General features: G+C 51.0%; 9 protein-coding genes across 9 annotated transcripts; 4 read left to right on the top strand and 5 right to left on the bottom strand.

The window, feature by feature from the left end:
• Positions 1-169: 169 nt before the first annotated feature.
• On the top strand, positions 170-1,219 carry M436DRAFT_53611 (uncharacterized protein; the record flags this gene model as incomplete). Its single annotated transcript, XM_013569106.1, has 1 exon — positions 170-1,219. The coding sequence occupies one exon, from the start codon at positions 170-172 to the stop codon at positions 1,217-1,219; it is 1,050 nt and encodes a 349-aa protein (XP_013424560.1).
• A 148-nt stretch (positions 1,220-1,367) lies between these two features.
• Positions 1,368-2,930, bottom strand: M436DRAFT_53573 (galactokinase-like protein; the record flags this gene model as incomplete). The annotated part of the gene is made up of 1 exon (XM_013569100.1): positions 1,368-2,930. One exon carries the CDS (start codon positions 2,928-2,930, stop codon positions 1,368-1,370), a length of 1,563 nt encoding a protein of 520 aa, XP_013424554.1.
• A 1,703-nt stretch (positions 2,931-4,633) lies between these two features.
• Positions 4,634-5,966, top strand: M436DRAFT_53789 (uncharacterized protein; the record flags this gene model as incomplete). Its single annotated transcript, XM_013569145.1, has 2 exons — positions 4,634-5,559; positions 5,612-5,966. The coding sequence occupies 2 exons, from the start codon at positions 4,634-4,636 to the stop codon at positions 5,964-5,966; spliced, it is 1,281 nt and encodes a 426-aa protein (XP_013424599.1).
• A 1,836-nt stretch (positions 5,967-7,802) lies between these two features.
• On the top strand, positions 7,803-10,422 carry M436DRAFT_53579 (putative ABC transporter; the record flags this gene model as incomplete). The annotated part of the gene is made up of 4 exons (XM_013569101.1): positions 7,803-7,991; positions 8,068-8,112; positions 8,166-8,787; positions 8,834-10,422. 4 exons carry the CDS (start codon positions 7,803-7,805, stop codon positions 10,420-10,422), a joined length of 2,445 nt encoding a protein of 814 aa, XP_013424555.1.
• Positions 10,423-11,323: 901 nt separating this feature from the next.
• M436DRAFT_53441 (uncharacterized protein) lies at positions 11,324-12,706 on the bottom strand (the record flags this gene model as incomplete). The annotated part of the gene is made up of 1 exon (XM_013569077.1): positions 11,324-12,706. The coding sequence occupies one exon, from the start codon at positions 12,704-12,706 to the stop codon at positions 11,324-11,326; it is 1,383 nt and encodes a 460-aa protein (XP_013424531.1).
• Positions 12,707-14,607: 1,901 nt separating this feature from the next.
• M436DRAFT_53671 (Thioesterase/thiol ester dehydrase-isomerase) lies at positions 14,608-15,770 on the top strand (the record flags this gene model as incomplete). The annotated part of the gene is made up of 5 exons (XM_013569119.1): positions 14,608-14,730; positions 14,789-15,164; positions 15,221-15,314; positions 15,366-15,427; positions 15,487-15,770. The coding sequence occupies 5 exons, from the start codon at positions 14,608-14,610 to the stop codon at positions 15,768-15,770; spliced, it is 939 nt and encodes a 312-aa protein (XP_013424573.1).
• Positions 15,771-15,933: 163 nt separating this feature from the next.
• On the bottom strand, positions 15,934-17,489 carry M436DRAFT_84629 (26S proteasome subunit P45; the record flags this gene model as incomplete). The annotated part of the gene is made up of 4 exons (XM_013569289.1): positions 15,934-15,952; positions 16,006-16,642; positions 16,697-17,112; positions 17,170-17,489. 4 exons carry the CDS (start codon positions 17,487-17,489, stop codon positions 15,934-15,936), a joined length of 1,392 nt encoding a protein of 463 aa, XP_013424743.1.
• Positions 17,490-17,885: 396 nt separating this feature from the next.
• M436DRAFT_53718 (Trimethyllysine dioxygenase) lies at positions 17,886-19,875 on the bottom strand (the record flags this gene model as incomplete). The annotated part of the gene is made up of 12 exons (XM_013569129.1): positions 17,886-17,968; positions 18,017-18,088; positions 18,142-18,212; positions 18,268-18,682; positions 18,731-18,830; positions 18,876-18,975; positions 19,027-19,117; positions 19,166-19,235; positions 19,289-19,355; positions 19,406-19,423; positions 19,481-19,590; positions 19,642-19,875. The coding sequence occupies 12 exons, from the start codon at positions 19,873-19,875 to the stop codon at positions 17,886-17,888; spliced, it is 1,431 nt and encodes a 476-aa protein (XP_013424583.1).
• A 541-nt stretch (positions 19,876-20,416) lies between these two features.
• M436DRAFT_75363 (uncharacterized protein) lies at positions 20,417-22,189 on the bottom strand (the record flags this gene model as incomplete). Its single annotated transcript, XM_013569288.1, has 1 exon — positions 20,417-22,189. One exon carries the CDS (start codon positions 22,187-22,189, stop codon positions 20,417-20,419), a length of 1,773 nt encoding a protein of 590 aa, XP_013424742.1.
• Between the last annotated feature and the right edge of the window lie 70 nt (positions 22,190-22,259).

Below are 22,259 nucleotides of genomic sequence, written 5' to 3'. Positions count from 1 at the left end.
GTTGGTGTTTGTCCCTGGTTGTGCAAGAGTGATGAAGATTGATATGACGACCAAAAGGGGCCTTGCAGCTTGGTGGGGCTCCTGAAACTTGGTAAGCTGTCGCATGCTCGATGGCTATAACATTCACCAAGCACACTGCGACGTCGATTGATTGACTGCACATCCCGTCATGGCTCGAACGTCGGTCAAAAAGGCCACCAAGCCCCTGCAAGACCCAAGACTACCGCCGCCGCCGTTTCTGAAAGCGCCTACAGCTCTGGAACCTTTCGTCGAGAGCCTGGACAAGAACCACGTCTACATTCTTCATGTCGACCGGTTCCCTGCAGGGTTCAAAAAGCGCATCTTCACCGTTCCTGTCCTACTGAATGTCGCCATCGCCGCGTTACTGGTGTGGCGTATCTATGCCATCCTCCCTACCTATCTGGCCATCTTCACCTCGGTCATTGGCCTCGACTCGCCCGCCACGATTGATACGGCTAGCAAGACCAAGTCGCACCTGGCATGGGTCCTGACGAAACGTGTGGCCATGTTCATGTTCGACTTTGTCCTCGGCCGCTTCATCCTGCCATGGCCCGTCACCTTTTTCCTCGAGGCTCCCGCCAACCCGTGCTACTGGCGCATCAAGATTGGCTTCCGTGACCAAGAAGTTGCTGTACGCATCAGCCGTGACTGGGGCAGCGAGGAGCTTCTGGCAGGTGTCAAGACCGGAGGAGACAGCCCTTTCTTCACGACACGCATCCTGCCGGCCATTGAACGCAATTTCATGCGCCAAAAGACAGCATACCTCATGATGGGCAAAGATTGGGATTTGGACTTTGGTGCCATGGTCTACGCCCACCGTCTGATCGACGACAAGAAGAACAGCCTCGAGGACTTTGAAAAGAGTGTACTTGCGTACAGTGAACATCATGGATGGTTGTATTGGCCAGTACACAAGTTGGACGAAGAGGGCTCGGAAGAGGAAAACAGGAAAAAAATTGTCGCGCTCAAGGACCGTCTGACCGTCATGGGCAAGGAGAGCCTGTTCTTCCGCTGGATCGAAATCGTCCAGTACGAAAGCAGTCGTCCTGGAGGCTTCACCCAAGAACGCCAGGTCGAGACATACAAAAAGGTGCAGCAAGAGTTTGAGAAGCACGGTGTTGATTTCAGAGAGCTGCTTGAGAAGGTTGGCGGCTTGGACGGCATGCCTGGTCTTCCTGGCTCACAGGTTCCGCTGTGAGACGCGATCGAGACAGCAGCGACAACGTCGATATGCGAGCACACGGATCACGAAGATGCGTAAATCCTCTATAATTATATACACTAGAAAGCAAATCGCAGCAGTGGTATCGAACTCGTGCTCATCATGCGCATCATGCGTGTAGTACTTAAAGACTCTCTCTGCCGGCGACTTGGAAGAGAGTGCTTCCACTGCCAGGCTTACTGACGACAATGGCGTCCTGCAACTTGGCGGCGTCCATGTCGGGGAATCGCTTGTTGTAATACTTTTCCTCCCATGCCTTCTTGACAGCCTCGACCTTGTCCTGGGGCACGAGATGGACACTACAGCCACCCCAACCAGCGCCCGTCAATCTACTGCCATATGCACCAGCCGAACGAGCAAGCTTGCAGAGCTCGTCGAGCTCGGGACACGAGCATTCGTAGATATCGCGGCATGATTCTTGGGTATCGTTTAGTAGGTTTCCTAGACTCTTGAGAAGCTCCTCGCTCTCCTTGTCATCAGATGGGGCAGGCGATTGCAGCAGGTCCATGAACTTGAGCACGCGCACAGCTTCACCAAAGACGTGCAAGGCTCTTTGCCTAAGCTTGAAGCTGTCGGCGCGTACGGGGAACTTGGTCATGTATCTCTTCTCCAGCTCGTCGACCGAAGTGCCAATGAGCTCCGAAATCTGCTGACGAGTATACCCTTCTTCTTGCGGCAGGTAATTGTCGACAATGTGAACAAGCTGGTCGAGCTGAGATCTAAAGTCCTTGACGTCGTCTCCGACGGCACCCTTCTTCTTGAAGTAGCTGTCGTGAAAGGAGCGCAGACTGAAGCCTAGCGGGGATGAATCGTCGGGCAGGTTTTTCAAACCACAGATGCTGGCCAGGACACGAGCAGCAAGAGTGCATTCGACGACGCGGAGGTTGTAGCAGACGGGAGCGGTGACGTGTTTGTCGGCAGCGACAAAGGATTGAGCAATGACAAAGGTCAAAGGAGTGTGTGTCTGAGGGAACTCTATGGTGCGGGCAGAGAGCTCTGGCTGGAAAGCGACGTACAGGGCAGAGCCTCTCTGGGAAAACACCGAAGCAGCCTGGTCCATGCCTCCAGAATTGACACCAACAGCTCTCTCGGAAACAACAGCCAGCTCGACGAGCTCCTTCTTGTCAACCGTCTCTTGACCGTGGGCTCTCATGACGGCCAAAGCGCTGGCACAGACAAAGGCGGCACTGCTAGACAGACCACCTCCAGCGGGAACAGTGCCGTCGGCCAGGATGTCGATGTTCAATTGACCAATTCCCGCGACGGCGTGCTTCTTGAGCAGTTGGGTGGCACCGCGAAGGCCGGACTTGAAGTAGTTGGTCCATTCGTGAGATGTAGGGTCGATGTCGACTTCCCCGTCGTGGGCAATGGTGAAGGAGCGGGTAGCGAACTTGTCCGACTGGACGTTTTGGATGCGGACGGTGGGCGAGCCGTTGGCGGGCGAGACGGCGACAGCAAGCAGGACGTCGGCCGTGACAGCCATAGGGATGACCTCGTACAGCGAGTAGTCAATGTGCTCGCCAATCAGGTTGACGCGACCGGGACTGCGTGAGACGAACTCGGCGGGGCGGCCGTATGCTTCCTTGAACGACGACAGCAGGTTACTCCATCTCTTGCGCTGGCTTTCGAGGGCATCCTGGGGATAGATGTCGTCTAGCGACTGTGTGACGGGAACGTTGCCGGCCATGGCTGTTGAAGTGAAGGGGTTGTGAAAGGGTCAGACGAGCAATCAACAGAGGTGTCCGCGTCGGAGAATATAAGTTACTGACCATCGCACGCCCTAATTAACCAGCCCGGGGTCTGTTGGACCTGTTCTTTCCTCCATTTCACTCAGGTAACCTTCACACGGCCTGCAACGTGTGGTCTCTCCTTCACATTCACTCACAGCTTCGCAATGTGTTTCAACATCTGGCCAAAGCCTGAGATCTGCATCGCTGTCTCCTAATGCTTCAGCTCTCCATCCAAGACAGTCTTCGAGGTGCCGGGAGAATGCCTTCCCCATGAACCTTGGCTCTTCGAGTATTGTGCGTCTGTGCTCGACGTCCCACTTCCTCCAACTTCCATTCCTTGGCAGCAGTGTGCCTCTCCTCCACATCATAAGCAACCAACGCCTGCCCTTTTGTCTATGACATTATCGTTTCGAGTCCACGCCATAAATGGACAGAATTATGACATCTGATGCTTTCACTGGAAGGATTTCGAACAGCCAAGGATCTGCAAAGCCTCACACTTTTTGGTCTAGGATGAGCCTGAAGAGAGCGAAAAGTTCATACGTTCTTAGAGAAAGGAGTCTGGCAAAAGACGATGTCAATGCCACAATCTATGTCGCAACGCAGGATCCTTTTCAAGGAGAGGTCTGACAAGTACTGCTCTCAATGGTTTCTCAATCGAGGACATAATCAAAGAGAGTATCGTATCTCGATGGACACTGTCTTGTTGCTCGAAAGTACTGTGCATCTTCATAGCGATATGTGTTCCACACTTTTGCACCTGGGGATACTACTTCCCGGAGGACGACAACCCCTGATTTGACTGCTTGGTGGCGGAAAAGGCCTTAGCACCTCCCCGTGTGCTAAATCTCGTAGCTCATGGTCTCCTACACTCCTCTCCCCACGAAGCTACAGGTCGCAATGCTCGCTATCGAAATGCACAGTGTTTTTGAGATATGGATCGTATCCATTGGGATACGGTGTTCTCCAGGCTCTCTTCGGATGCGTCCCTAATCTCGAAATCACTGTGCGCTTGTACAGCTATACGCGTCACAAACCTTTGCACATGAGGAGGCAGTATCCCGGTAATCGACCCTGAAGATATGGTAACATCATGGCTTGGTCTTCAAATCTCCTCAGTTCTTTCACATCCTGCTCACAAACTTCCATCATCCTTCATTGCATTTTCGCGTCTTGTTATCATTTTTCATTCTTTGTCGAGTATCACTGTTGCTTTGTGATGCTTAGCGCCTCTCCTTTCCACATCTTCCTCGATCCTTTGTGCGCGATCTGGCACTCCATTATTTTCTCTACAGCCCCTGAAAGAAAACTCGACTCATCCAAAACGCCAGTCTTTGTCCAAACAGACAACGGTATGTCTTTGTTTTCGATCCCAGTATTTAATGCACCTGCGATCTACTCTCTTTCCTCTCTTCAGACCAAAACAAAAAACAAAACAGCAACCCAACCCCCAAACAAAAATCCATAAACCAAACAATTACAGAACGACTGGATCGTCTGGAAAAAAAAAACCAAAATGCTTCTTCTCAACATTCTCCCGATCATTTTTATGATCTACAACATCCTTAACATTGTGTACACTCTGCTGATTTCAGTCCCTAGTGCCATCTTCCGCCGTATCAGGCCTTACACCAAGCCTTTCTTGAAGAATTACCCCAAGATGACATATTCTCTCATTTTCTTCGCTCTGGCCTTGTCTGTCTACGGCATCTCGGGCAAATTCTCTAACCCCTTCCTGCTCACATTCGTCTTGCTCGCCGTGTTTCGTTACCTCCGCTTGATTGTGAACATCCTCGCATACAGCACGTTGAAGGGTTACCCTGTGCGAAACAACCCTGCTTTCACATCGAGCGACGTGTCCGTCGTCGTTCCTACCGTCTTTGCTGACAAGGACGAGGTCATGGCCTGTCTCAAACGCGTCCGTGTCTGCAGCCCTCGTCAGATCATCGTCGTCACCAGGGAGGACCTCGTCCCTTCGGTATATGCCGCTTGTGCCGAGGTTACTGCTGCTGCCACGGAGGAAAAGGAGAAGTTGGACATGGTTCTCGTAATTGGAGTTGAAAAATTGAACAAGCGAACACAGATGGTTGCAGCTCTTCAACAGGCTGTGACTGGTTCCATTGTTGCCTTCGCTGACGATGATGTCTTCTGGCCTGGTGACGACTTCATCACTGCCATGTTGGCCTGCTTCGAAAATCCTGAGGTTGGCGCTTGCGGTCCTTCTCAAAGAGTCTGTCGCTCGACTGGTGCGAAGGAATCTACAGGTTTTGTGAACTTTCTAGGAATTTGCTACCTCGAACGCCGCAACTTCAACACAGGCGCTACTAACCTGATCGATGGCGCAGTTTCTACTCTCTCTGGTCGTACTAGCTTCTACCGTGCCTCACTCATTCAGAACGACAAATTCTACGACTACTTCATGAACGCCCTCAACCACGATGATGACAAGAACCTCACAAGATGGGTCTATGATCAGGGCCTCCAGATCACTCTGAATTTCTCGCCAAAGGCCCGTATTATGACCACTCTGGAGACAACTCCTTACAAGTTCATCCTCCAGTGCCTTCGCTGGGCTCGTGGACATTGGTTTTTTTCCCCTATCACACTTACATAAGAAACATGCTAACTTTGCTTCTAGGAGAGGTAACTTCCGTGTTATGCAAACTACCACTTACTGGTACGACACCCACCCATGGAGTCTCTACGCCATCTACATCGGCCAGTTCCAGACTCCTGCCTTCCTTATTGACGGTTCGCTTTCCGCCCTCCTCTACTTCGGCATGTCTGACTACGACACTTTCAACCGCACCTATTCTCTTTGTCTCCTGGGTTGCTGGATATTCTTCACCAAGATTGTCAAGATTATTCCCCACTTCCTCGAGTTCCCCCAGGACATGGTGTTCATTCCCGCTATGATCGCCTTCTCGTACTATCACGGTTTGATGAATGTGTATGCCCTCATCACCAGAGAAAACAAGGGCTGGGGTCGTTAAACGCGCTGCTACACACAAACTTTCCTCACATTGCCTTACAATTACATGATACCCTATAGAACAACGGATTAGAACTGGTTTCTTTTGGCGTTCTTGGGTATAAAGATTTGTCTGCGGCTCCAGCATTGGACAAAACAGCCGCAACAGCTAATAATAGTGCTTTTTGGGGTGGTTTTGGATTGCTCAACATAGGTAAAAAAAAATAAAACCTTTTTTCACTCCATATACCTACCTTTTACGTGATGTTAACTCAACTTTGTTCTCTCTCCTCAAGATATGACGCGCGTGCAGCTATAGAAATGCACAGTAGTCGCGAATAAACGACAGTATTCACTGAGATACGACACATTGAGGGCTTTCTTCGGGTGCCTCATATGCACGTCAAGCGCTGTGCATTCCTATAGCTGTTAGATGGTAATAGAGTCCAAGGAGAGACGACAGCATCATGACTCTCGGTGAATATCTTAATTTGACTGAAAGTACTGTGCATTTCTATAGCTTTCTCATAGTGCCACAGTGGGAGGAGAGATGACAACATGGATGCTTTCCTCATACTAAAGGCATTGTGCCATTGTACATTTGTTAGCTATTCGCGTGGCATGTCTTTGCACATGGGTAGGATGTTTGCTTTCTTATCACGTGAAACAAGTCCTGGTTCTGTCTGGGCATAACCATATTGCAAAGGTACTAATAAATGTTTCAGAGCATTATGCTGACAATATTGTCATCACTCTGTCTTTGTGGACGATGCTTTTGTCCTGCCAAAATTCACTCATATGCAGGACGAAGTGCTTCAAGGCTTGTACTTCTGCTTGACCTTTTGAGTGATCTAGAAACGACAATGGTTGCAATTCCGAGTGGTTCTGAATGTTTTTCCAAGCCAATTGATATTTTCTTGTTTCTGACAAAGTTTGCCCAGGATTTGATGACTCAAGAAAAACAAACACAAGACTATCCCATGCTGAAGCTTTGTGTATACGTCCGTATTCGTGTTGTTACTTTGTCAATTCGACCCAGAAATCAGGTCACTATCATTGAGATCTACGCACCGTGGCAGGGTCGGTATCGACTGATCTGGCAAGAGCTTTATTGATGGCCAACAAAGCATACTCGTGTTTGATCGTGTCTTTACCCACTAACGTGCATGGACACTCGGAATGCTGAGACGCGACTTGGTTGTCTGCGGAGTCCGGAAGCACGTCGATACCGGAGCCATGGTATGTATCTAGTCGGGACAGAGACGCCCCCTTGGTGCGGGACGCGCTCACCAATCAACCTAAGCGGCCATGAGCGGTGTGTCCAACAGTGCGGTGAGAGTCCGAAAGCTGGTAAGCATTTCCAATAATCAGGTGCCCCAGTGGTTCTGATTGGAGTATCTTCATGCGCTGTCGGAGGGGCGCGCAGCCCTCAATTTGTTTGGTTGGCCACGACCGGTCCAGGTTGATGAGAGACTCAAGAAACATATGGGTTGACTTCCGAGCTACTTGCATGTCCTGCTAAGGTAAACGCTTTGTTGCAGAGACAAGACACGCATGGACAGGCCACCTCTCCAGATTGCACATCGCTTGGAGCCGTCGTCTGTATGACTTAAAGACTGAGCCGGCACCTGGGACCCAGGAATTGTCTTGCCTACCTCTTTGTCTGACTAGTGCTGCTCCTGGCCGGAAAGAGCATCTCTTGCAATAAATAGCCACCTCTGGCCCGTATCTGATCTTCGCTTCATGCCTGTCAACTGACTCCGGTTGACAGAGAACATCCTGCACACATATCGGGTACTGGCATTGGAAGCGGCATATCATATTGACTGGATCTAAGCGAGGGGTTCACGAACGCCAAATGTCTTCACGCTCGTTGGCCGTTCAAGTTCTACACTGGATCACACCCATCGCGATCGGCACAACCTACAGCATTGCGCGGCTCATTGCATTCTGTGCACTCCAGAAACCATCCAGATGTTCTCGTGGTTCAGCCAAAACTAGGCAGATTGTGTCTGTAGTACTATCGGCAACCGTTTCGCTGCTATTTGTACGTAACCCTGCGTCCTTCTCTCAACTCGACTGACACCCTCAAGATTGTGCAAGCTCTGGAGTACGCCTTGCAGCAATTCCAAGAACCGGAGCAGCAAGATGTGACGCAAGACATCCAAGTGAGCACTCGATGAGAATGGGACCAAACCTGCAATCTAATTCGTTCAACCAGGTTTACGTTGGAGGATCGATATTGATCTGGGGAACCATGACAATTAATCTGCTAGGGAAGTCAAAACATATCTGGTATCCTTATCTCGCAGCTTGGATCATAGGTGCTTTGCTCGAAACTTGTGTTCTTCTGGTCAAGGGTCTGTCTGGATCAGGCAAGTTCTACTTGGAGTTTGGTGCTATTCTACAAATCTGTCGTATTGTGTGCCTGTCTGTCCTCGCTGGAAGTGTTACTTGCTTCAAGCTAGCCCGACTCCGGGCAGACGAAGAACATCGGCCGCTGCTCGGTTCTCATGGCAGAACACACGAGGACTGCTCTTCAGCTGACTCCGCAGATGAAGACGATGATTTGCTTCCTGCTCAAGATGAAGGTGAATGCTCTGATCAGACGAAAGAGCTGAAAGAGAAGCACAAAAAGCGCTTGCAAGAGTCTGGAAGCTGGATGGCATATCTGAAGGATTTCAAGCTGCTTGCAAAGCTTGCATTGCCCTCAGAAGATCGATCTGCAAAGATTTGTCTTGCCATCTTGGTTGTTGTGATACTTGCTGACAGAGCTTTAAATCTCCTGGTTCCAAGACAGCTGGGCATAATCACCGACAAGCTCTCTTCAGTACATGAGACCGGTAAGAGGACATATGGTTGAAGCAAGATGTAGCTAATAATACTCAGGCGAAATCCCTTTCAAGGAGATTGGACTGTGGATGCTTTACGTGTGGCTCGGTTCCTATGCTGGTCTTCATGCTATCACTCAATTCTGTCAGCTCCCGATTGAGCAGTACGCCTATCGAAAGATTGGAACGACAGCGTTCGGTCACATCATGAATCTATCCATGGATTTTCACAGCAACAAGCATTCAGGGGAGCTGATGGCAGCCATCGGGCAAGGTCAGCACCTGTATCGTCTCTGCGATTTCATGTTTCTCGATGTGGGTCCGATGATTTTCGATCTCATCATCGCCATGGTTTACGTTACCCTCCTTTTCGACGCAAGCATTACTTTGATCATGATTTTGGTCGGGGTTGGCTATACATGTATCGGAACCAAATCGACATCTTGGGCTGTGCAACGTCGTAGACGATACAATCAGGCCCAGCGTAACGAGTCCAAGGTTCAAAACGAAAGTATCGGGAACTGGCAGACGGTTGCACATTTCAACATGACCGACCATGAATGTGCCCAATACTCCAAGGCAGTCGATGAGCATAACGTCGCAAGAGGTCGTTACTACATGGCGCACTTTGCAGGATATGCCGCTCAGAATCTTGTTCTACTGCTTGGACAACTCTCTGCTGCTTTGCTTGCTGCATATCGCGTGTCTCGCGGTGCAGCGCCGGTGGGCAACTTCATCACTCTGGTGACTTATTGGCGTACTATTGAAGCACCACTTACCAGTGTCACGTTTTCTGTCAGACAGCTGTCCCAGATGCTCATCGACTCGGAGCGACTCTTGGAACTCTTGCGTACCCAACCGAGTGTTGTTGATCGCCCTGAAGCAGAACCTCTGCGCTTTACTGAGGGCAGAGTCGACTTCGATAGGGTCGGGTTCTCGTATGATACACGCAAAGCCTCTCTTGACAATATCTCCTTTATTGCGGAAGCTGGCAAGACCATTGCACTTGTTGGTGAGACAGGAGGTGGAAAATCGACGATCCTCAAACTACTCTTCCGGTACTACGATGTGTCAAACGGCAGCATCAAGATTGACGGACAAGACATCAGGAATGTCACCCTAAACAGTCTTCGTGCAGCTTTTGGAGTGGTGCCACAAGACCCGTCTTTGTTTAACACCAGCATCATGGAGAACGTCCGATATGCTCGACTGGAAGCAACCGACGAGGATGTTAAAGAGGCTTGCCGCGCAGCAGCAGTTCACGATCGCATCATCTCATTTCCCGATGGTTATCAATCCACAGTCGGCGAGCGGGGTGTGAAACTGAGCGGTGGTGAGCTTCAACGCATCGCCATAGCCCGGGCAATACTGCGCGACCCGCATATTGTGCTGTTGGACGAAGCAACAAGCATGGTCGATGCCGAAACGGAGGCCGCAATTCAAAAGGCTTTCAAAAGACTGGCTACGGGAAGAACGACATTTGTCGTGGCTCACCGACTGTCGACGATCCAGGATGCAGACCTCATCCTCGTAGTACAGGATGGTCAGATTGTGGAAAGGGGCACGCACGAGCAGCTTTACGCTCTCAATGGTAAGTACACCAGACTTTGGTCGAAACAACTGTCGAAGCAGGCGGCACAGGTATGATCTGTTAATACAGGGTGGGCTGTTGGCCACGAATCGCTCATCAGTTGGGTTGGATGGTATCTTATCAGAGCGAGCGCAAGATACCCGATGGTTGGGAGAGGTGTGTGTGGTGGCTCATTCTCGGTTTTGGTTTGTTCAATAATAAAAAGTTCACGAAGATGATGAGAAGAATGACGGCCAAAGTTTCTGGCAAGGCAGGAGCCCCAACCAGAGTATTTTTTTTGTGTATTTGAGGAGATAGGCAAAAAAGAATGAGCATCCCAGCAATAGACATCAAGCGAGCCAAAGAAAACTCGACAGAACAAAAAGGTCAAGCAAGACAACGAGAGTAGCGATGCTATGCTGATCGCACAAAGCGTCCGTCCCTGCTCGGCCAATCTCTTGCAAACGTAGGAGAGCAAGAAACAAGAAGGAAGATGACAGTGAAGGCGATGAATGTGCAACACTATCAGAAGAACCGCTCGCCGCCGAAGCGATAAAAGCCGCAGCCTAGACGCCATGCGAAGAAAAACGTATACCAAGTCCGCGACCCCAAACCTAGAGATAGTCTAGAGTTGTAAAAAGAGCCCCGTCAAAAGAAAAAGGAAAGGAAATCTAGCTGCGCACATTGAAGTTGCGCTGTTGATAGGGAAAGCTGTGCTGTCTGTGCCAGGCCCGACAGACAAGAAGGAAATATGAACAGTTGAAAAGATACGCTGAACGAAGAAATGATTTTTTTGTAGGCGATGTAGGCGTGTGGTGAAAAACTTTTTTGGTGGTCCGGGGTACGCTGAAGACGCGGCAAAAAGCAGATAACTTTTCGAACAAGTGTCGAACCAGAAAGGTAATGCAAGAATGCCAGTATCAGACAGGTCGTTTAGGGACTATGATGCGAAATTCGGTAATCGTGAGATACAATCAACTAACCGACGACAGTCTGGGCTGGGTAACCGGAAGCACCCATAAAAGGCATGTACTGGCGGGCACATGTCATACAGTTGCAGCCGGGAGGATGAGAACCTCCCCAGGTAGGTTGGTTCCAAGGAGAATAATAAGACGAAGTCAAGGCAGGTGGTAGCGGCAAGGCACAACCAGCGTAGGCAGTGGATCTTCGAGCCTGCTCCAGAGCAGCAAGGCTGTTCGAGTGATCGAGCTCATCTAATGTCGGGTAACGGTGCTGAGTGTTGTAGAAAGCCTCGACCGAATTTGCACGCTCGATAGGGTTCCACGGATCCGCCGAGGTATAAGGAGTGCCGGAGTAAGTAGAGGAAGGTCTCGATGACTGAGGTGTGAAGTCGGCGAAGCTGCCCTTGTACTGTGGCTGGAAAGGAGAACGCGAGGCGCGGGGTGACTGGCGCTGGACGTTTGTGCTTAGCGGAGACAGACGAGTAATGCGCGAACGGCTGATGGCCTGGGCGTCGTAGTCGTTCCAAGCACGCAACCAGGTAGCCAGACCAGCCGGGTCAGTAGGATCACAGTGCAGGTCGAAGGAGATGAGGGCAAGCCATTCCATCTCGAGGTTGTTCAGCTCAGACACCTTGATGCCAGTGACATCGGACCACGAGCGGTTGATGAAAGTGTTGTCGTCGAGGAACTTACTGCCTAGGATCAGAGCTACGGCGAGCAGGCGGTAAATGTGGTTCTCGGACGAAGAGGTGGTCCTGGGAGGATAGTCTCGCAGGCGAACGGTCAAGTAGTGCAGACTGAGAAGAATGGTTGCCGAGGGTAGTCTAGTGGCCGACAGGACTTGCGAGACCCATTTGCGGAACGAGGGCTGGATTGGAACACTAGGCTGGATGCTTCGACAGATGTCAATATCTGCAAGGCAGATTGGGGACAGATGGAGAGCATACATTCCCGACGCCGACTCGGCCACAAAGTTGGTCATGCGTTCCATCTCGTAGTCGAGCTTGGCCGATACTCCGCCGGTTGCCTTGTCTTCCTTCTGTGTGGATTGCTGTGCCTGTTGCTGCTGCTGCTGTTGTTGTTGCTGTTGTTGAGCGGCTTGAGTACGTTGTTCCTGCTGCAGGCGAAGGCGGTAGTCATCCTCGATGGCCAGGCGCTCCTGAAGTCTCAAAGGAGGCAGGATGGGGGCGGCGGCAGAATCGTAGTAGCTGTTGATGGGAGGAAGGATCGGGTTGCGCTGGAAGGCAGGCTGCTGGTATCCTCTTGGGTAGTCGTAGGCAGCATCCTGACGGGGGTCGCAGGAGCGGTACGAGTCTTGAGGGTACTGCATGGGCTGGCAGCTGGAAGGGATGAACTCGGGCGGGGTGGGCGGGAGTTGACGGGGGTAGAAGGACGGCATGATTTGTGGATGAGTTGGGATCGAGTGTGGCTTCACACCCTGCAGCGTGTTAGTGAGAGACGAGGCTTCGCACAGTCGGTTGGTGCGAACCGATGACTTCGCGCCGATGGCGAAGCGCAGAGCGCTCTGGGCCGACGCTTTAGTAGAGGCTCAGTTGCATGCGCGATAGGAAGGACAACAGGCGCAAGACGGGCGTAACAGGCGATGGCGACCGACGAGGATGTGCAAGGTAGTCGGATAGGGATATTCGAGTAGACCAGGCAGTACAGAGGGCGTAGGTGTTAGGCGGCAGCGAGGGCGACGGAGTCAGTGGCGAGGTATGCGACAGGCGGGCTGGACACTAAGTGAATAGGTCGAAGCACGATAGGCAGGCGTGAGTGCAAAGTCGTCAAGGGCGAGTGACTGGCGATCGAGTGAAGGCTGCAGCCGTCAAGGCGATCCGCGTATGCACAGAATGCTGGAGCGTGCGTGGCCAGGGGTCTTCCGTCAGGGAAACGAGAGGTTTCCTGGGTGCAAACGCGCTCCTCGAGAGGGGGAGGGGGGGAAGGGGTGCGAGATGGTGGTTGAAGAAGGACAAAGAGAAGAAGGCTGCGACTCACTCGTCCCTTGGTCGCGCGTTTGACCCCAGCGAGCGAGCCTTCCAAGTTCCAATTTTGCCGTGGCCGTGGCCGCGCCAAGCCTGCTCTGCCACACGTCATGACCACGCTCCATTACCTGGACCACCACCACCACCACCCCCGTCGGGTATCCACTGTCTTGCTTCGCTTGCGCCCTTGTCCTTCGTCTGCTCGTGCGTGTCCATGACTCCTCCTCTGTCCAGCGCACACGGTTCTCCGCCCATCATCACACACCCAACCTCTTGATCCCCTATTTGTCTGTCCACGGAATCCCCTGCTGTACTCAGTCAAAGTACCCCAGCCACTACATGCTTCTAGTGCCTGGTGACCCATCGCTCCCTACAAGCGAATCGTCTCGGCTGCTCTCGGCTCCTCAAAACTTCCTCATCGCCGCCCGGCCTCCTCCGTCACGCTATCTATTTTGGATTTCTGACAGCCTTCATGAGCCCTGTAGCCCTACGTGTGTTCGCACTTGTCCCTTGGGGTCCAACGAACACTTCCAATGTGTCAAACCAGCCCAAATACTTATTCGTATGTTCACTCTTCGGCAGCAAATACAACAGTATTAGGTATCTCGGGTATCATATGTGGCCATTGTTCGTGGACCCGGCCCGGCGCGGGGGTTTTGATGGGTCTGCAGCATATGTGTGCTTGTCTTGGACACACAGATGCACCAAAACTGTCTGACCCGAATGTAGTGTAATCATGACTTGATTGTTGAAAACGACATACATGGCCGGATGGTAGTTCTCGTGCATATAAAATAGTTGTCGGTAGTTAGTCGAGATAACGAGTATTATATATTGCACAGACAGCGTACGATAAAATGTTTTGGCTTCGTGGCCTAATGGTTAAGGTGTGTGAATCCTTTTGAGACATCTCCAGAAAACGTACGTCCAGATGAGCTAACTGCAACAGGCGTTGGCTTCCGGTCAGAAGATGCCAACGATTCTGAGTTCAAGTCTCAGCGGAGTCGATTTCTTTTGGCCCACGTTCCTGCTTTTTGTTTGCGACAGGACCCCAGAGCACTCTACCGATATCATAATTCTCAGTAAAAAAAAAAGTACACATCCCATTGATCATTGGGGTAGTCATGTGTTTTCTTAGTAGTCACTTATCTCGAACGATCAATAGCTCGCCAAACTGGTGAAGCGCCTCGGTTCAAGACCATTTCCCCGCTCTTGCATGCCCTCGGGTTGCTGTATATCAAACCAAAAGAACTCTCGATGCAACAAACATCCTGAACCGTATACCAATCGTTCAAGAGCCAATTCCGCAGAAATTATGAGTGGTCCAGGTGTCGGATTCGAGTATCCATCAGTGCCAGTATCATGGTACAAGCGAGATGTCTTGCTTTTCGCAAATGCCATTGGATGTGACGCTAAAGATGAGCTTCACTTCTTATATGTATGTATGACCTAGTCTCAACTGATTGATCCGTGGATAGTACTGATATGCTGGACAGGAATTCCACCCAAAGTTTAGCACCTTTCCCACTTACTCGATCATCTTGCCATTCAAAGGCACATCGGCGGAGATCATCGACTTCTATGCTTCGCAGAACTCCAAACGTGCCGCCATTCCAGATGTACCAAAGTTCGACAGTCGCAAGGTCGTTCATGGAGAGCAAGCCATCACTTTCCTGAAGCCTCTGCCACCGACCAGTGAAGGTCGTGACTTTGAGATGAGAGCGAAGGTTCTGGGTGTATACGACAAGGGCAAGCCTGGCTCAGTAGTCGAAACCGAGAACTTGATTGTAGACAAGGCTACTGGTGAGGTTTACAGTAGGGCTGTAGGAATGTCATTCTTTGTTGGTCAGGGAGGCTGGGATGGACCCAAGGGTAAGATATAAGCACGAGGACAGGTGTAATGAGAAATTATGCTGACAACAGAATAGGGCCAAAGACAGTAAACTACCCTCCACCAGAAGGCAAGAAGCCTGATGCGGAGTACATATATCAGACTAACGCAGAGTCGGCACATCTGTATCGGTAAGGCGAAGATGATCCAAGATTGGCTGCCTCGTCACTAATGTCACACAGACTCTGTGGTGATTACAACCCTCTGCATGCCACTCCAGAGCCCGGCCAGCAAATGGGCTTCGGTAAGCTGGACCAAAAAACCCAATGATGAGAAACGATTACATATGCTAACATAACGTAGGTGGTGCTATCCTCCACGGCTTGTTCAGTTGGAACACTACAGCCCATGGACTCTTGAAGCTTCTTGGAAACTCAGACCCAGCCAACATCAAGGAGTTTGCTGCGAGATTCGCGAGTCCTGTCAAAGCCGGTGACACTCTCATCACACAGATCTGGCGAACGGGTAATATTGATGGAGAAGGCTGGGAGGAGGTGAGGTTTGTAACCAGCGTAAAGGGCGGTAAAGTGTGCTTAAGCAATGGCCGAGCAAAGATGAAGATTGCAGGACAGAAGAGCAAGCTTTAGTGTGGAGTCAAACACAGTAGCAATCAGAATCATGACAACAAGAAATCGTATCAAAAGAGTCCATGATGAATCGTGTCTAGCTGAGGCTATAATTACAAACCCGGATATGTGATGTTCACTGAAAGCGCCTCCAACCCCGCCAATGCAACAAAAGACGAGTCGTTTAGGCATAGATTGAGATTCTGGGATGGGATTAGCAGGTGTCGAAATATAGTCAGAGATGAGCAAAACATACGATTCCTTCTTCTTGGATTGGACCTCGGCAATCGCATCGACGTAATGTTCGTGGACGATCTTGGATTGACCTGAACGTAGTGCGATCATTCCAGCCTCGACACAGACCGCCTTGAGCATGGCGCCACCAAACTCGTCGGTGCTTCTTGCCAACTCGGGCCAGTTGACGCCCTCGTCGACAGTCATCTTTCTGCTGTGGATGCGAAGAATCTGAGCGCGAGACTCCTCGTTGGGCAAGGGGAACTCGATCTTGCGGTCAAGACGACCAGAACGAAGCAGAGCAGGATCGAGAACATCGACTCTGTTTGTCGCGGCAAGAACCTTGATTCTGTCATCGCTGGCGAAACCGTCGAGCTGGTTCAACAACTCAAGCATGGTGCGTTGGACTTCACGGTCACCACTCTTGTCACTGTCGAAACGTTTGGTACCGACGGCGTCGAGCTCGTCGATGAAGATGATCGAGGGGGCCTTCTCCTTGGCCAGCGCGAAGCAGTCGCGCACCAACTTGGCACCGTCACCAATGAACATCTGAACGAGCTGAGGACCGGCGAGCTTGAGGAAGGTGGCTTCTGTTTGGGCGGCGCAGGCACGAGCGAGCAGGGTCTTTCCGGTACCGGGAGGGCCGTACATGAGGGCACCTGCAGAGGAAGGTCAGTTGGGATTTTTGTCGGAGCGATGGAGCGAATGTGTACCTTTGGGGGCCTTGATTCCAATCTTCTTGAAGCGCTCAGCCTCCTTCATGGGCCAGACGACAGCCTCGACCAGCTCTTCAATCTGCTTGTCCAAACCACCAACGTCGGTGTACTTTTCGGTGGGCTTCTCGTCGACCTCCATGGCCTTGACTCTGCTGTCGTACTCGGCGGGGAGTGTGTCGAGAATGAGGTACGAATCCTTGTTGACACCAATGAGGTCACCAGGCTTGAGCTTCTCGTGGTCGACCAGACCGATCAGGGGCAGGAAGATTGTCTGGCGAGTTGATGTCTTGATGACGGCCGACTTTCCTACGCGTGTGGCATCCAGATCGACGTTAGCACCCTCTTCGGCAGCGTCTTCTTCTACATCCAGATCGAGGATCTCGACCACGTTTCCGACAAGGTATGGGAGTTGACTGAATGAGCCGTGTCAGCAGGGAGCAGATGAAAGCAGGCAGCAGGGGGCGGCGCACCGGTTGTTATCAATCTTGTCGACATTGTCCTTGATCTTCTCGAGCATGGCTTGCTTCTCGTGTGTGAGGCGCTGGAACTCTGAGCGCATGATGCGCGTGTCGTTCTCGAGCAGTCGCCGCCTTGTGACAATGTCTCGTGTGCTTGAGTTGAGGATGTCTGCGTCGAGCACCTCTTCCTCCTCTTCTTCGGCGTCCTTGTTGTCGCCGTCGGCATCCTTCATGTCGGCATCGCCGCCCTGGTTGGGTTTCTTGGGATCTTGGTCCTCGCCTTCCTTCTTATCCTGGTGCTCCAGAGCGTCCAGGTCTTCGAGCGTCGACATGATTGCAGCTAGTGTCTGACTGTTGTGAAAGTGAGATGGAGCGGATGCGTATGGTGATGGCACAAGGATGCGAGATGAGGTGAAGGGCGTGTTGTAATACTCAAGTCTGTAAGTCCGAAACGCCTTGAGCTTCCACTACAATGACATAGCTCGGCTTTTGCCGCCCCGATCACCCATGCCTTTAGCTTTACTCACCTCACTTTTGGTCTCATATCACCTTTTACATCACTGTCTGTATGCACCGTCTCGTCTGCATCTTGCACCTTGGCTGTTCCATTGTCTCGTAGTTTTCAATCATGACAATAGCTAATATCCGCCCGCATCTCTGCATCCTCAAGCTTGGGTACGGAGCTGTATATTTACAACACGGTCCACTCAAAACAAACCACTGAGCATTCATCCTGTCACGGTCGCTTCAAGGACTTCATCTCTGCTCGATCCTGTCAATTTGAACCTGGAAATGAAGTCATCACGGTTGACTGCCTAAGTTAGCATGGTTCGCCAATCTGCTGTCTGCTTTTACTCACTGTATCCTCCGGCCATCCGTCGCTTGCCTGTGAATACGCTTCTTCCATGCAACACTCGCCAGTTGTCAAAGACTATCCGTCCGCATTAGTTACACCATCGTCTCAAATAACCCTCAGCCACTTACTCAAAGGCATTCCTGGCTCGAGTTGTGTCCAATACTGGTTCTGTGGGTCGTTCAGGATGCGATTGAATTTCCTGTCCATCGTCGTTAGCAAAAACTGCCGTTCAGCTGATCAGATCCAACTCTTACCTGGCAGCTTCGTACCACTTGTCTATCATGTCGCTAGGTGCTTCAATCGCTGCTCTGTCTGCGTTGTTCCATCTCACCTGCACCAAGTGACCCAGCACCGGATCGTGAGAAAGCACGGGGAAGCACACGTACGGCTGGATGCTGACATCCTCGTTTCCGCTTGCATGTGCCCAGATGCCTACTGTACTGAGCACCTTGTATGCCTCTTGGTCTTCGCCGTAAAGCTGTCTTGCTGCTGCAAACCCGTCGACTAGCAGCGATTCACCACCGGATCCACCAGTATGGGAGAGCATATGGAACATCTGAAGTCCTGCTGGTTCGGAAAAGTATGTCGTGTCGGTATGCGCTTCGAGTGCCAACGATGTGTAAGCAGTATCCTTACTTGCCATGTTCGACGTGAAGTCGTAGAAACCACCTGTTCATGTCAGCTACAATTTCGCCTTACGAACACATATGTTCTCACCATAGTGAGTTTCCCGGATTGGCCCAATCTTCTCCAGCAGCCTTTTGGTCGCCTCGGGATCAATTGGGCAATCCTTGACAAATGACAAACCGTGTACGTTCTTTCAAGTCAGCTATTGAGGACTCATCGATACTGACATACGTACAATCTGACGGGTCCATTCTGCGATGCCGTCTGCCTCCACAATGCTCTTGTAGTCAACCGTGGGCGGCTTGGCCGCGATCGTTTTGTCAAACATGATTTGCCTGGGACTCGTGAGTTTCCTGTGTCTGATCGATGCGTGTTGCAACACTTACTCGACGAGACCTCTTCTTTGCACACTAGTATGAGTTGGTCTACCTTTGCGGAGCACTTTCAACGGGTATTCGCTCTGATGCCCATCTTGCCCTGCTGATCGTTAGACATACGCTCACATGAACATTCTTACGCACTCACACGCGATCTGTATCGTTTGTTTCTCCTTGGTCTGGATGTTCAATTTGGCGGGCTTGACACCGGGATCGAGCTGTAGTCTCATCAGTCGTTGCTACAATGCCTATCCAAAGGGAATATACACACCGAGAAAGTATCAAGCTGCCTCTGTCGGGTGACAGGGTGAACACACTCGTGACAAGGACACTGGTCTCTGTTCTTTGTCAACTTAATCCCTAACCATTGAGTTGCTGTCGTCCTGACCTCAGCCATAAATTTGATCTTGAAGAACATAGTTAGTACTAATGCATGATAGTGCTTGAATGTCTTTCAACTTACACATAGGTACGATCTTCGCCTTCTGAATTTTCAAAATACAGTCTCTCTCCATCCCAGCGTAGAGATTCACTACCTGGACGCTCTTTGACGTCGAGTTCTGCAAAAGGCGTCTGCTGGATTAAAAACGAAAAAATCATAAATCTTTGGTGTATGACGCTTACAATACGCAATTTATTCTCCAGATAGACACCGTTCTTCTTCAGTGTGATGCTCCCAAGGTTCTGGCCATTCGAGAATCCATGAGTCGGTGCTTGCTCAGCGTCCTGAGCAAAGATACGTGTACTAGAGAACGACCGTACGCCTCTGGGAATGTAGTCTTTTCTAACTGCACTAAGACCAGTAGCTCCTGACTTGCACCATCTTGTGAGATGAGCATATTCGACTCGTGTAGCCATGCTCTCATGTGGATATTCGAGTTGAAGATTTGAACCACGAAGCGGTCGCCGTGGCCGCTGTTTGCTCGGCTCTTGATGCCGACCATTTCTCCACACGCTTCGCCAGCGTACGGCATGTCAACCACCCACCTTCTTGCAGATTGACATATTGCATATCTGCGCTCGTATAATGCGCTTAGATGCCACCTTCTTGTGTGTAAAAGTCTGCAAAGCGTATAGCTATCAGAATGCAAAGTGGTCTCGCGGAGACCCGCCATGTCAGCCCAGTAACCCTGCCCATCGGCCCACAAGCACAATTGCACAACTTTGTACACGATGTGATCACGGTAAACAGAGCAAGCACTAGCCATATCGAGCTAGAGATTGGCATTTACGAGGAAGAGACACACGGCCTTCTGCAAGGCACAACGAGAACGAAAGACTTCCGGTTCATAAGCAGATAGGTGCCGTTTCACATACCTGACGGCGACGTATTATCTTTCTTGCGTCGGGATTATATAGAGTTATCTACAAACTAGGTGTCCCCGTCGTAAATGCTGGGTCACCAACCAAATTTCTCTACCGAAACCTCCAGCCGAGCACCTCTACTCACCAGGCTCGCGCATACATTTCTGCAGGTCCTGTTCATAGTGTCGGGTCCAGCCACGACTACACCGACGGTAGGGTCTTGGACCTCGTCATTCCATGCATTCACAGCTGTCTCAAGAAGGTCTGGCAGATCGGGCCTGCCCGCTTTGCGTGTGGGCGGAGGAACGATGACCTTGCAGCCAAGGTCACGTAGCTCATCAAGTCGGTCTTGAGGAATCCAGCTGATATGCTCTTGGTCGTGAATCACCCATATCAGGGATACACGAGGCTTTGCATATCTATTGCTCTCTGGCTCAGGAGCTTGTGTCGATGCGTTAAGCAGACTCCAGACGAGAGGGAATGCTACTGCGATGCCTGAGCCACCGGCCACTACAACGGCAACATCGTTGTCGTTGAGTACTTCCAGAGCGTGCGAAGATCCATAGGGCCCATCGACGCGGATGTTTACAGAGCTGTGGAACTTTGCGTAGCGAAGGAGATCTCGTGAGAAGCCGTCCTGAGCTCGTATCAGGAAGTTGAGCCAGGCATGCGAGTCGGCACTAGTCGGGGCAGCAGAAGCGATGGTAAAAGGATGTGCTTGAACGAAGTGTTTGTGAGACAGGGCCGGTACGGTGAGGAAGACGTGCTCGGTGGGCTTCCAACCATCATTGATGCCCCACGATTTCCACCAGGAAGAGTTGGTCAATTGCCAATTCGAACTTAACATCACTGTCTCTCCGTCTTCCAAGATGGACAGATCAGCTTTGAGTGTCCTAGACTTGAGTATCAACCTGAAGACGAAGCGATCGATGGCGAAGATGAACAAGGCTGCCAGCACATAAGGCTGGCTATTGTGGTGATGGAACCACAGGAAAGCGAGCGCCGCGGTTTGGAGAACGATATGGAGCCCGAGGAACAATTCGTACCACCGTTGCCTGAATGAGCCAAGCGAGGATAGATATAGCGTCTCATAGGAGATGAAAGCGAGGAGCCCAAGCCAAATGATGGGTAGGGCAAGGAACCTTGAAAAGCTGAGTCGGCTTGAAAGTGTGATATACCACACCAAGACCATGCTACCAGCGTGTAAGACTGCAAGCAAACACATCCATTCACCTAGTCGGCGATGGAAGATGTTCAGGCTCTCATACGACGCATTAGTAAGTATCTTGATTGGCTGATTCTTCGCTGCAAGGAGGTATAGCAAGGGTAAGTTGGCTACAAACAGTAGGCCAGCTCTGTCGGCGAAGACGAACGCATTGGCTATCGAAAGCTCGGCTTTGTACAGTAGGAAGAACAAGTTGATACCAAGCAGGAGCAGGACGCCCACAGCGGTGGCATTCGAAGGAAGAACTTTGTGGATGTATGGTATGTTGGACGGCTGATACATCCACCAAGCCCGGATTTGAGCATCCGCCAAGACCATCGCAGGACGGTTAACCTTGGGTCTTCCTTGATCGAGAAGTGGTGTTGTTTCGCCTCCATTGTTAGCTTTGCGAACCAGGTTTGAGGTAGCAGGCTGAGTAGATGGCGAATGTGTAGATGCACGTCTACGTCGTCGAAGTCTACTGATTCTGCAGCCCCAATACCAAGCCGTGAAACATGCCAATAGTCCCAGAAGTACGATGTTATAGATTATGATGAATCGTCGGGAAAACAGTATGCTTTCAATAGCCTTTCGTCGGCGTTCGTTGCTATCGTCCAGGTTGCTTAGGGTGTCGACACTGTCTGACGCTCTCGCCCGGAGCATAAGGCGAAAAACATCTCCAATATCTGGGCTGAAGGTTCTATCCATATTGATTAATGGACTGAAAGCTGGT

The sequence above is a fragment of the Aureobasidium namibiae genome (assembly GCF_000721765.1).
Source record: "Aureobasidium namibiae CBS 147.97 unplaced genomic scaffold scaffold_16, whole genome shotgun sequence".
Classification (NCBI taxonomy): domain Eukaryota; kingdom Fungi; phylum Ascomycota; class Dothideomycetes; order Dothideales; family Saccotheciaceae; genus Aureobasidium; species Aureobasidium namibiae.
The sequence above is the reverse complement of the archived record's forward strand: the minus strand, read 5'-3'. Positions and strand labels throughout refer to the sequence as shown.